Source organism: Rhinolophus sinicus, linkage group LG14, assembly GCF_036562045.2.
Source record: "Rhinolophus sinicus isolate RSC01 linkage group LG14, ASM3656204v1, whole genome shotgun sequence".
NCBI classification, from domain to species: Eukaryota; Metazoa; Chordata; class Mammalia; order Chiroptera; family Rhinolophidae; genus Rhinolophus; species Rhinolophus sinicus.
The window spans coordinates 44768252-44782733 of NC_133763.1; the positions used below are offsets into that span (position 1 = coordinate 44768252).

The 14482-nt window shown below is 36.1% G+C and overlaps 1 protein-coding gene across 2 annotated transcripts in view; it reads right to left on the reverse strand.

The window, feature by feature from the left end:
• The window catches only part of PHTF1 (putative homeodomain transcription factor 1), a 44178-nt gene that overhangs the window by 19380 nt on the left and 10316 nt on the right, over nt 1-14482 (reverse strand). For both annotated transcript variants that reach the window (XM_019730381.2, XM_019730380.2), the window contains exon 4: nt 738-807. In XM_019730381.2, coding sequence (XP_019585940.2) covers nt 738-807 — 70 coding nt within the window. The remainder of the gene's footprint in view (nt 1-737; nt 808-14482) is intronic.

A 14482-nucleotide genomic window follows, 5' to 3' on the forward strand; every position in this document is an offset into this window, starting at 1 on the left:
CATCCTTATGGAAACCATGTACCATATTTTGCCGTGTATAGTGTGTACTTTTCCCCCCAAATTTGTGAGGGAAAAATAAGGATGCGCATTCTACATGAGTAGTACTAATTCCGTATCTATATAAATGTTTTTAATTCTTTTATTTACGAGTATGCTTATGAGTTAAAAGTGTAACTCTAGCAATCAATAACGATATCCATAATCAAAATACCAGCCTGGAATAAGATAATCAGTTTTGTTGAACTTAGACGAACTTGCAACGATGAAGAGTTCCCAGCCTTCTATGATATGTAAATATTGTAAATTTGTCACCGGTACATAAAATTTCTTGTATCTTTTAATCTGTTCTTGTATTTTATAAACATTTATTACATAAAACTTCTTGTACCATAATATGCTAAAAAATAAATGCTGAAATTCCTTTATAATACAAAAACAAGTACCTAAATTAAATAAAAAATTTGAATTAAAAAATTAAAATAAATGATTTTTTTCCCTGAAAGTTTGGGCCAAAAACATGGGTGCACATTATACACAGCAAAATACAATAATTTATGTAGCCACACAGTACTTAAAGCAAAGGGGGGGGGGAAATGCTAAAGCCTGAATGAGGAGGAAAAATCTTTACTTTTGGAAATTAAAGTACACTATCATATAGGGGAGAAACCTAAGCACAATCTTTGGTACCACTATAAAATAATAATATACATAAGAAACAGAACAAATTTGGAACTCACCTCTAATTAAGTCAACATCAATCAAGTCTGGCTTTATGTGACCCATCTTTTTTGGTTTGTTTTTGAAGCCCTAGGAAGAAACAAAACAAAAACAGAAATAAACAAAGAAAAAAAGCCCGTTTAAATACAAACGGTAAACTTGTATTTCTTTTTCTCTATATCTGACTCCCTTTTACCAGGAATATTTGTTCCTAATGCTCCTAAAAGTAACTTGTCATTAATATTTGTTTTAGTTTTATGAAGTAATGCATAGATACACTTTTATCACTTTTAAAAATAATCACAAAGTGCCAAAAGATCAATTAAGTGAAAAATAGTAATCCCCTGACCCATCTCTCCTTCCAATCTTATTCATGAAAAACAATTTTATTTTTCAGCTGTCTCTCTTGGTATGTACTTCCATACCTCTAAATAATATGATTATACTGCTACTGTTAAATTTATTGATTTTAGAAATCACCTACTGACTCTCAATATAGTATATGAGAATTCAGCTCTTTCACTACTAATCCCCACATCCTAACTTCCACCCCAAAAATGTATCTTCACGATATCGTGATATTGATTTTTTGACAAATCAGTAATTAGAGTGTGATCACCTTGAAATATCATTCCCTGTAAGCTGTATTTTATATTCTTCCATTGACTCTATGAGGTCAAAATATTTATCATTTTCCAAACATTAAGATGCCAGAAAACAAATCAAAGTCCTTTTTCTCTAAAAAACTATTTTCAAAAAAAATCCTGGTAACACCCTTCCCAGAACCCTCTCTCTTCCTGGTCCAACTGGGCTAGTTGCTCTCTGGCATGCTACTTAGCTGTAACCCCAGGACATTCCTTCACTGTCACCCTGACAATTCCCTTCACCTCTCTCTGTGGTGTGCTGAATCCCTACTTCCTATTCCCCATGTCTTCTTGGAGCACAATCTTCAGTAGCTTCCTAAGAAAGGGGTCACAAACGATAATTTTTTGAATCCTTGCATATCTGAAAATGAATTCATTCTACCCGCAGACCTTTTTAAAAGTTATACTACATAGGAGCAGAATTCAAAGTTGTTAATAATTTTCCCTCAAGAATTAAGACATTGTTCCGTCATTTTCTGGATTCCAATGTTGCTGTTGCAAACCCCAGTGCCATTCTGAATCCTGATCCTTTGCACACAAATTATTTCTTTCCTCAATACTCACTTTATTCATGGTATTCAGAAATTTCGTAATGATGTGCCTTGATATGAGTCTTTTATCATTTACTGTGCTGATATTCCTTTCTACACAAAAATTCAAGTCTTTCAGTTTTAGGGCAGTTTTCTATATTTTTATATTTCTTCCCTTGTCAAAACTTTTTAACTTTTCTCTATGTTCTATCTTTTTTGTATTTTTGTTCTGCTTTCTGTAAATTTCCTCAAATGCTTCTTTTTTTTTTTTTTCATTTTGATTCTTTGGGTTCATTTCTTTCTATTCTCTTTCATATTGGAGGATTTCTTCAAATATCTAGTAATCATTGGCTGTCTGTTTACATATTAGGATGAGGAGCTAAAAACCTAAAGGACCCAATATTCTATCTACTTCTAAGTACATACCAAAGAGAAATACATACACACGTCACTAAATAATGTGTACAAAATGTTCATAGAAGTATTATTTATAAGTCCTCCAAATTGGAAATTACCCATCAGCAACTATTGGAAATTGCCCATCAACAGTAGAATTGATAAATAATTGTGGTGTTATACCGAATAAACAATTATGCAACAACATTAATGAATCTCACAAACATAATACTGAAAAAATTAAGACTCAAAAGAATGTATTGTACAATTCCATTTACATACAGTTCAAAGAAGGCATGTGCTAGTAGTCAGGATACTGGTTACCTTCATTGGTGGCAATGACTAGAAGAGGAAAGTATAGGGAGAGCTTCTGTGGGACCACTAATATTCTGTTTCTTGAACTGAGTGTTTGTTACATTGTTATGTTCAGTTTGTGAAATTCTTCAAGCTGTATACTTATAATTCTGTTATATAAGTGCACATGTACATAAGTATATTCATGTTTACTGAATATGTTTTACTTCAATAAAAAAATTTTTAAATTTACTGGAAGCTCTGTGTATGTGAGTGTAGCTTATAGATTTGGGACTTCACTGCAGGGTAATCAAGCAGAAAGCTTGAAGGAATCTCCAAATGTCAATATCCGGAGGCAGTTTTTCTGGGGTCTTTTACAATGATGGAATCAATTATCAATGTCTGGAAGCATTTTTTCTGAGATCATTCAAAACTCTTTAAAATTATCCTCCATCACTATTTGCAGATGACATACTATATTTAGAAAACCCTAAAAAATCCACCAAAAAATTATTAGAAGAATTCAGTAAAGTAGCAGGGTAAAAAATACACAAAAATCCATCACATTCCTGCATACTAATAATGAAGAAACAGGAGGAGAAATGAAGAAAACAACCCCATTTACAAGTGCATCAAAAAGAATAAAATAGTATGTCTGGTCAAGATGGCGGAATACGTAAACCCTGTGCTCACTTCCTCCCATGACCACATCAAAATTACAACTAAATTATAGCACACCACCCTTGAGAACCAGAGATAAACAGAACTTCTATAAAGAAGCCATGTTGATCGAGACTGGTCGAGGGGTGGAGACGTGAAATGGGCAGGTGCTACACTCACCATGTGGTGGTTAAGAAACAGGAGGGATATCTCAGCTGAGGAGGTCCTTCCCCACCCCCTACTCCCCCCACCCCCGCCAAGGAACAACAGTTGGTTAACTGAGGCTCCAGAATCAACACAACTGGTGGCCAGCTTCATACTACACCAGAGCACCACACAACCAGCTCCAAAAACAACTCACCTGAAAGGTAGACTCATCTGGCACTAGAAACCTACAAAAGTGACTCCCGTTCTGTGGGGTTAGCGGTCAGCCCCTGCACAACAGCTCATCTGCTGTAGTCACAGCCAGCCCTCACAGCCAGTCAGCCTGACTGTCAATCCCATATACTGACATGCCAACAGCAATCAAAGCTCAAATACACACACAAGGGACACCACTGAAACACTCAGCTCAGGTAAACAGGGAGACTGGGCCACACAGGACACCTACTACATACACCTACTTCTGTGACAAGATGAGGAGATGCAGCAGATCTACCTAATACATTGAAGAAGAAGGAAAAAAAAAAAAAAAAAGCGAAACAAGAAGACACCCAAAATGAGGAGACAAAGAAAACATGACCCAAATGAAAGAACAGGACAAAATTCCAGAAAAAGAACTAAACGAAATGGAGGCAAGCAATCTACCAGGTGCAGAGTTCAAAACACTGGTTATAAGGATGCTTAGTGAACTTAAAAGAATAGAGAACTCAGTGAGAACTTCAATAATGAGATGAACATAAAAAAGGACATAGAAACCATAAAAAAGAACCAGTCAGAAATGAAAAACACAGTAACTGCAGTGAAGAATAAATCTGATGGAACCAATAGCAGGTTAGATGAAGTAGAGGATCAAATCAGCTAATAAGAAGACAAGGTAGTGAAAAACACCCAATTGAAACAGCAAAAACCAAAAAGAAGTTTTAAAAATTAGTATAAGGGACCTCTGGGAAAACAGAGAGTCACAAACAAGATGAACCCAAGAGGCCCACATCAAGACATCACAATTAAAATGCCAAAGGTTAAACAAAGAGAAAAATCTTAAAAGCAGCAAGGGAAAAGCAGTTAGTTACATACCAGGGAGCTCCCATAAGACTGTCAGATGATTTTTCAGCAAAAACTTTGCAGGCCAGAAGGGGTTGGTATGAAACATGAGAAGTTATGAAAAGCTAGGACGTACAACTAAGATTGCACTATCAAGCAAGGCTATCATTTAGAATCTAAAGAGAGATAAAGAGCTTCTCACACAAGAAAAGGTTAAAGAAGTTCACTACCACCAAACCAGTATTACAAGAAATGTTAAAGGGACTTCTTTTAGAAGTAAAAAGATGAAAAATATGAATAATAAAATGGCAATAACTAAATACATAGCAATAATTACTTTAAATGTAAAGAGATTAAATGCTCCAATTAAAAGACATGGGAGGGGGATAAATAAACAAGAAAACAAGATCCCTACATATGCTGCCTACAAGGGACACACTTCAGATTGAGAGACACACATAGACTGAACATCACAATGTTCACTGCAGCATTATTTACAATACCCAAGATATGGAAGCAACCTAAGGGTTCACTGATAGACAAATGGATAAAAAAGATTTGATGTGTGTGTGTGTGTGTGTGTACACACACACACACACACACACACAATGGAATATTACTTGGCCATAAAAAAAGAAACCTTACCATTTGAGACAACATGGATGGATGTAGAGGGTATTATGCTAAGTGAAATAAGTCAGACAGAAAAAGACAAATACCATATGATTTTACTTATATGTGGAATCTAAAGAACAAAATAAACAAACAAACAAAACAGAAACAAACTCATAGAGAACAAACTGATGGGGGTGTTGAGGGGCTAGGTGGAAAAGGAGAAGGGATTAGGAATTAAAAATTGGTAGTTATAAAATAGCATGGGGATGTAAAGCATAGGGAATACAGTCAATAATATTGTAATAACTATGTATGGTGTCAGAGGGGTACTAGACTTATTGGGGGAATCACTTCATAAGTTATATAAAAATCTAAACACTGTGTTACTCCTAAAACTAAGATAATATTGCATATCAACTGTAGTTGAAAAATAAAAAAAATAAATTTAAAAAATTAAATAAATGAAAATATTTTTTTTTAAACAAAGACTACATTAGAGAGAATTATATATACAATGCATATATACAACACATTAGATGAAGCAGAGGACTGAACTAGCAATCTGGAAGACAAGGTGGGGAAAACAAATTGGAACAGCAAAAAGAAAAAAGAAAAATAAATGATGATACTTAAGGGACCTCTGGGACAACATCAAGCATACCAACATTCACATCATAGGGGTACCAGAAGGAGAAGAGAGCGAGCAGGGGATTGAAAATCCATCTGAAGAAATAAGGACCAAAAACTTCCCTACTCTGGTGAAGGAAATAGACATACAAGACCAGGAAGCACAGAGAGTTCCAAACAAGATGAACCCAAAGAGGCCCACATCAAGACACGTCACAATTCAAATGCCAAAGGTTAAACACAAAGAGAAAAATCTTAACAGCAGCAAGAGAAAAGCAGTTAGCTACATACCAGGGAACTCCCATAAGACTGTCAGCTGATTTCTCAACAGAAACTTTGCAGGCCAGAAGGGATTGGCATGAAATATTCAAAGTGATGAAAGGCCAAGACCTACAACCAAGATTTCTCTACCCCGAAAGGCTATCATTTAGAATCAAAGGAGAGATAAAGAGTTCCTCAGACAAGAGAAAGATAAAGGAGTTCATCAACACTAAACCAGTATTACGAGAAATGTTAAAGGGACAACTTTAAGACAAAAAGATCAAAAATATAAATAAGAAAATATAGGAAAGAAAAAAAAATCTCACTGACAAAGGCAAACACTTAAAAACAGTGAATTAATCATCTATAAAAACAGTACAAAGGTTAAAATGCAAAAGTAGGAAGACCATATGTAATTACAACAATAAATTAAGGGATATACACAAACACATACACACGAAGCAAAAATGACAAAAACATAAACATGGAAGGGGTGAGTGAGTTAAAAACTGTAGTGATATTACAATGTGTTCAAACTTAGGGGACCATAAACTTCAAATAGGCTGCAGTAAACATAGCTTGATATATATGAAGCACATGGTAACCACAAACCAAAAATCCATAAGAGATATACAAAGGAACTAAAACATAACACTATAGAAAGTCATCAACATACAAGAGAAGAGAGCAAAAGAATAAAAAAAGAAACAGACAGGAATTAGAAAAACAATCAGAAAACAATAAAATAGTAGTAATTACATACCTATCAATAATTACTTCAAATGTAAATGGACTAAATGCTTCAAACAAGACATAGGGTGACTGAATGGATAGAAAAACAAACACATACATGTGCTGCCTACAAAAGACCCACTTTATATCAAAACATATACACAGACTGAAAGTAAAAGGATGGCAGAAGATATTTCATGCAAATAGAAACAAAATAAATCTGAAGTAGCAATACTTATATCTGACAAAATAGACTTTAAAACAAAGGCTATAATAAGAGACAAGAAAGGCATTTCATAACAATAAAGGAATCAATCCAACAAGATGATATAACTCTTGTAAACATCCATAAACCCAACATAGGAGCATATATATATATATATATATATATATATATATATATATATATATATATAAAGCAAATTGTGACAGACATAAACGGAAAGATCAACAGTTACACAGTAATAGTAGAACACCCCATTGACATCAATGGATAGACCATCCAGTAGAAAAACAACAAGGAAACAGTGGTTTCAAATGGCACATTAGACCAGATGGACTAAATTGATTATTTACAGGACATTTCATACAAAAGCAGCAGAATATGTATTTTTTTCAAGTTCACCTGGAGCATTCTCCAGGATAGACCACATGTTAGGCCACAAAACAAGTCTCAATAAATTTAAGAAGACTGAAATCAAATCAAGCATCTTCTTTGATCACAATGATATGAAACTAGAAATCAATTACAAAAAGAAAACAGAAAAACACACAAACGCATGCATGCTAAATAACATACTATTAAACAATGAATAGGTTAACAAGATCAAGGAAGAAATCAAAAGATACCTTGAGACAAATGAAAATGAAAACACAACCAAACACAGAGGGAACTAGAAAAAGAAGAACAAATAAAGCCCAAAGTACAAGGAAAGAAATAATAAAGATCACAGCAGAAATAAATGAAATGGAGTCTTAAAAAAAAAAAAGAAAAAAAATTAATGAAATCAAGAGCTGGTTCTTTGAAAAGATAGACCAAATTGATAAACCTTTGTCAGACTCGGTAAGAAAAAGAGAGGGCCCAAATAAATCAGAAATAAAGGGGAGCAGTGATAAGCAACACCAGAGAAATATAAAGAATTATAAAGAAATACTACGAACAATTATATGCCAACAAATTGGACAAACTGGAAGAAATGGATGTCTAGAAATATAAAATCTTCCCAGGCTGAATTAAAAACAAACAGAAAATTTGAACCATACAAAGACACTAAAAAAAAATTACACTAAAAAGATCATACATCATCATCAAACTGGATTGCTGGGATACAAAGCTGGTTCAATATCCACAAATCAATATGATACACCACATAAACAAAATGAAAGATAAAAATAATATGATCTTATCAAAAGATACAGAAAAAAATCCAAAACCTATTCATGATAAAAATTTTCAGCAAAGTGAGGATAGAGGGAACATATCCCAAGATAATAAAGTCCATATAAGACTACCCCATAGCAAACATCATACTCAACAGTGGAAAGCTGAAAGCTTTTCCTCTAAGATCAAGAACAAGACAAAGATGTCTACTTTCACCACTTTTATTCAAATTAGTATTGGAAGTCCTAGCCAAAGCAATCAGACAAGAAAAAGAAATAAAAGGCATCCAAATTGAAAAGGGAAAAGTAAAACTGTCATTATTTGCAAATGACATACTATAGAGAGAGAACCCTGAAGATTCCACAAAAAAACACTATTTGAACTAATAAGTGAATTCAGTGAAGTAGCAGGATACAAAATTAATATTCAGAACTGGGTTGCATTTTATACATCAATAATGATTAGAAAGAGAAATTAAGAAAACAATCCTATTTACAACTGCCTCGAAAAGAATAAGATACCTAGGAATAAACTTCAACAAGGAGGTAAAAGACGTGTACTCAGAAAACTACTAAGACACTGAAGAAAGAAACTGAAGAAGATATAAATAAGTGGAAGGATACATTATACTATGCTTATGGATAGGAAGAATTAACATCATTAAACTGTCCATACTACCCAAAACAATCTACAGATTCAAAGCAATCCCTATCAAAATACTAATGGCAAAATACAAATAGTCAAAGCAATCTTGAAAAAGAAGAACAAAGTTGGAGGTATCACAATACCTGATGTCCAAATATACTATAAGACTACAGTAATCAAAACAGTATGGCACTGACATAAAAACAGACATATAGATCAATGGAACATAATACACTGTCCCAAAATAAATCTTCACTTACATGGTCAACTAATCTAGTGACAAAGGCAAGAATATATAATGGGTAAATGACAGTCTTTTCAACAAGCGGTGGTGGGAAAAGTGGACAGGTACATGCAAAAAAATAAATAAGTAAAACCGAACCACTCTCTTAACACTATATACAAAAATAAACTAAAAATGTACTAAAGACTTAAATGTAAGGTCTGAAACCATAAAACTCCTAGAATAAAACATAGGTAGTAAACTATTTGACATCAGTCTAATATCTTTTTGGATATGTGCCCTTAAGCAAGGGAAACAAAAGCAAAAATAAATAAACGGAACTTCATCAAACTATAAAGCTTCTGCACAGTAAAGAAAACCATCAACAAAACAAAAAGACAACCTACTGAATGGGAGAATATATTTGCAAACGATACATCTGATAAGGGGCTGATATCCAAAATATTTAAGTAACTCGTACAACTCAAAAATAAATAAACTATCTGATCAAAAAATGAGCAGAGGACATGAAAAAACATTTCTCCAAAGAAGACATACAGAAGTCCAACAGACATGAAAAGATGCTCAATATCGCTACTCATCAGGAAAATGCAAATCAAAACCACAATGAGTTATCACCTCACACTTGTAAGAATGGCTATCATCAATAATTTAACAAACAACAAATGCTGGTGAGGATGTGGAGAAAAGGGAACCTTTGTGAACTGTTGTTGAGCCTGCAAATTGGTGCAGTCACTATGGAAAACAGTGTGGATATTCCTCAAAAAACTAAAAATAAATCCACCATAGACCCAGCAACTCCACTTCTGATTTATCCAAAGAAAACAAAAACACTAATTCAAAAAGATATATGCACCGCTAACCTCATTACAGTGCTATTTACAACAGCCAAGATATGAAATCAACCGAGGTGTCCATAGATAGACGAACGGATTACACACACACAGAGCAATATTACACAGCAATAAAAAAAAATGAAATCTTGCTATTTATGACAGTATGGATGGATCTAGAGGTTATGTTAAGTGAAATAAGTCAGAGAAAGACAAATACTATATGGTTTCACTTACATGTGGAATCTAGAAAACAAACAAAAACAAATGAATAAACAAAACAGACTCACAGAACAGAGACCAAAGGGATGACGGCCAGAGGGGAGGGAGGTGGGGGGCTGGATGCAAAAAGTGAAGAGGGAATATAGTCAATAACACTGTGATAAGTTTGCACAGTGACAGATGACTACTAGAATTAATGGGGAAATCACATTGTAAGACATAAAAATGTCAAATTACTATACTGTACACCTGAAACTAACTAATATAATAATGCATTTTAAGAATTAAAAAATAATAATAAATAGAGTGTGGCCGGGTCCACATGCAAATGATCCAAAGATCCAGTCACTACCTAGGAAGGGCAAACTCATTTGGTCCCATCTATGTTTCCTTCTTTCAGACCTTGAACTATTTCATCAAAACAATGCCATAAAAAATTGTTTCTAATTTCATCCTTTTCTTTGCCCTCAGAGACAAACAACTTCTATCAAAAGCAATATGTTAAAAATTAACTCATTGCTGAACAAACATTTTGGAAATTATTTGCAAACAAATCTTTGTTACATCAATTGTACTTTATTTCCTGTCTCAAAATCTTCTGGATTAATGACATCTGGAAAATAAATTCACAACTCCTTAAGATGTTGGGGAAAGAAAAAGAATCATACAGTGTTGTCCTCAGTCAGGGGCTAGGGAAGCTGAAGATTTCTACGATGGAAGTTTTGAGATTGGACAAAGGAGCTCACAATTCTGTTTCAAGTATCCTGCCCTAACAAGAAAGTAGATATTGTGACTACTGGACTCAAAATTAAAAACATTGTTTAGAATTAGTGTCACTATGTTAGCTAATCTGCACCAATAGAAATGCCTTCCTTCTATTGATCTAATTGTTGCCCTTCCCTTTCTCCTAATTACCCATTGCCTTTGTCTCCTGATGGGAACACTATTTGGGCTTCTGCCTGATTCAGTGCTTTCCAAATAGCTTTTGGTTTTTTTTAATCTCAAGTAAATGCTCATTGCCTCTCACTTTGGCATTTTTAAATTAGCACTGCCAACATAACCATGCAAGACTTGACCAGTGTAGTTCCTCCTCTTAGGCAGAGGGACAAAAGCACTGGAGGTAATACGCTGTGCCAGTGGACTTTGTATTTAACAGGGAATAAAAGACAAGTGAAACCCTATGACACGTCTATCACTTAGTGTGCTGAAATTTCCAGTTGACTGCCATTGAAAGAATCAAACTACCATCTAGTCAGGCACAAAGAAGTCACCGCTGACTTAGGGCACATGATGAACAATAAAACAACAATTAAAGGCAAGGACTGAACCACAGGAACACGTGTAAAGGGCACGTAACTCAGATTCAAAAGTCAAAGAAAGATTTCCAGAGGAAAATATCTAACCTGAGACCTGAAGGGTAAGAATTTGCAAATACGGACATGGGGTGGAGCAAAAGGGGGAAATAAGGAAAAGCTATGAGAAGACCCAGAAAGGAGAGACAGCACGACAAAAACTGAAGAAGGTTCAAGAAGGCTGAAAGCACAGAGGAAGTGAAAAGGCATGAAAGTACGAGAGACAGAAAATGGAGAGGTAAGCAGAAGCCATATTGTGAAGATTATAATCAGGCCAAGAATGTGAATTTATTGGAAGGATACTAGGAAGTCACAGGACAGTGTTCAATATGAGAAAAAGAATCAGATTCGTGTTAAAACACAAATAAGATAACAATAAGCCCGCAGACAAACAGAAAGTTAAAAAGGCTACTCCAGGAATCTAGACCAGGAGTGGACACGTTTTATCTGTAAAGGGCCAGATGGTTATTTCAGGCCTTGTGGCCTGTTGGATCTTGGTGGCAACTACTGAACTCAGCCCCTATTGCACTAAAGCTGACTTGGACCCAGGCAATAAACATGTAAAACTCGGAGCCTGCGGCGCTCCAGCGGATCTGGCCTGCAGGCCAATCCTTCAGACTCAGTAATCAGAAGCATGAACTGGAAAAGGATTCACACTCAAAAGATACTAGAAGATAAAACACAGAAGTTTGAGTAATTAAAAATGACGGATCAGGGTGAAGACGGAGCCCCAGAAAAATTCCAAACCCCAACTTGAGCACTCCAGCTACTCACTGACTAGGAAAGGCAAGAGAAGGGGCAAGGCTGGGTCAAGAGAGGGCAGCTCACGGTCTGGTCACCTTCCACTCACCAAGCCGGAGGGAGGTCTGTGGGGCAGGATTCCCAGACCACAGGAAGGCTCGGCAGGTCACGTGACAATAGGTGGAGACACAATCTTCTTACAGGTAGGGGGGTGATCAAGAAAAGTAATACATATTTAAATCTACCTGACTCCAAAGCTCATGCCTTATGTTGATGAGATTTGTTGGTTTTGCTACTGGCATAAATAAAAGATACGGGTATATCCACATACCTATATATTACACGCCTCCATCAATCGATCCATCGATCTCATTTGGATTACATACATATATGTTATTCCTCAAGTAACTTCATTTAATATATTTTCTTTTTTTGTAGAAGAGAAACTTTTGTTTTTTATTAAAACACTTATATTACAAAGCTAGTAACAAAAAACCAACTCTTTCCAGCCTCAGCCTTCCTTAACCTTAATGCCTCCTTCCTAGTTATTTCTTCCTTGTTATTTCTCAATAAAGTATGTAGAGTGCTTTCTTCAATTTTAGATGCTATGCATTCACTTCTTACTGGCGAAGAGGAGGTGGCTTTCTTACTTAGCTTTTCTGTGCCTCAGTTCCTTCCCCTATAAAATTGGAATGATAATAAAGGTACCTCATAGGGCTGATGTAAGGATCAACTGAGAGACAGAGACAGAGACAGAGACAGAGACAGAGAGAGAGAGAGAGAGAGAGAGAGAGAGAGAGGCTTAGAATGCAACACACACACTACATGCTAATTATTAATGATTATTATTATTACTATTACCCCACCAAACACACATACACCCTCTGAACTACAGTTTTCCTCCGTACAGTTTTATCACAATTTTACTCAAATCCATGTTTGATGTTTTGAGTGTTATTAATTACATAAATATTGTTCCCGGCTAAGCCAAGTAGTAAACATGATTACATTTCCTTTCTTAGAAATTGTGTCTGTCCTAGAATTCTAATTGCCTCATTTTTTCATTCACTTAATTTTCTCCATACCTATTTATAATTCATCTTAAAACTCCCTAGAAATGTTACAAATCTGCTCACAATGTGCTCAGACACAACAAGGGCTAGTTTCTTTTTCCCCCCTGAAGCTATCTATACCACAGTTTCCTGCTCCATTCTGGTCGGGTTGTTTTGCAGTCCTGATAGAAACTGTCATCCTGGGACATCTCTTCATTGTCCTAGAATTCCCTTTACCTCTCTGTGTTGGCTCTCCTCCTTCTTGAAATTATGGATTGCTCCGAAAGTTTACTCATTGTAATCCAGTATTTGTCCTCCCCTGCTTTCTGAGCGAGGGGACATGGGTGATACATGTTTTTGAGACTTTGAAGGTCTGACTATACCTTCACATGGAGCCTGTACACTTGGTTAATAGCTAGGCTAGGCATAGAATTTTATGTTGGAAGTCATTTTCTCCCAGAACTTCGAAGGTTCCATGGTCTTCTGGCTTCCAGATGAGCTAGAAGTTGCTACTGAGAGGCCCGATGTCATTGACTCCCAATATTTTGTATATGATCTGTTTTGATCCTTCCCTCTATTCCTCGCTTAACTCAAGCTCTAATTCCAAATGTCCGTGTGTGTGTGTGTGTGTGTGTGTGTGTGTGTGTGTGTGTCTCCCCCTGGTTCCTAACACAGGGCTCCTGAAACCCTTTATAATTTCCTGGGTGTTATCAGTGTCTTCTGTTTTGTTCTAATGAGGTGACTCTGGGTGGGTTCCTGGATGGCTCCTGGGTGAGGACTCGTCACCAGAAAGAACAAGCTGTGATTAGATGCTTGGAATATTCATCCCTGCCACCCATTCTCTCAAGGGAGAGGGACTGAAAATGGAGTTAATGATCGATCACGCCAGTATGAGGAAGCCACCATAAAAATCCCAACAGTACGGGGCTTGGAGGGCTTCCAGGTTCATGAGCACATCCACACTGGGAGGGTGATGTACCCCACTCCAGGGGAGCAGAAGCTCCCACAGTGGGGACCCTCCCAGACCTCGCTCTCTGCCTCTGGTTGTTCATCTATATTCTTTATCATATCCTTTAATTAACTGGTAAATGTAAGTGTTTCCCTGAGTTCTGTGAGCCACTCTAGCAAATTAATCAAACCTGGGGTGGGGGGGTCATGAGAACTTCCGATTTGTAGTCGGGTCGGACAGAAGTGGTGGAACCTCAGGACCTACGACTTGCAATTGGCACATGAAGTAGGGTGGGAGCAGTCTTTTGAGATGCAGCCCTTAACCTGTGGGATCTGACACTATCTCCAGGTAGACAGTGTCAGAATCGAGTTAAATTTGTAGGCT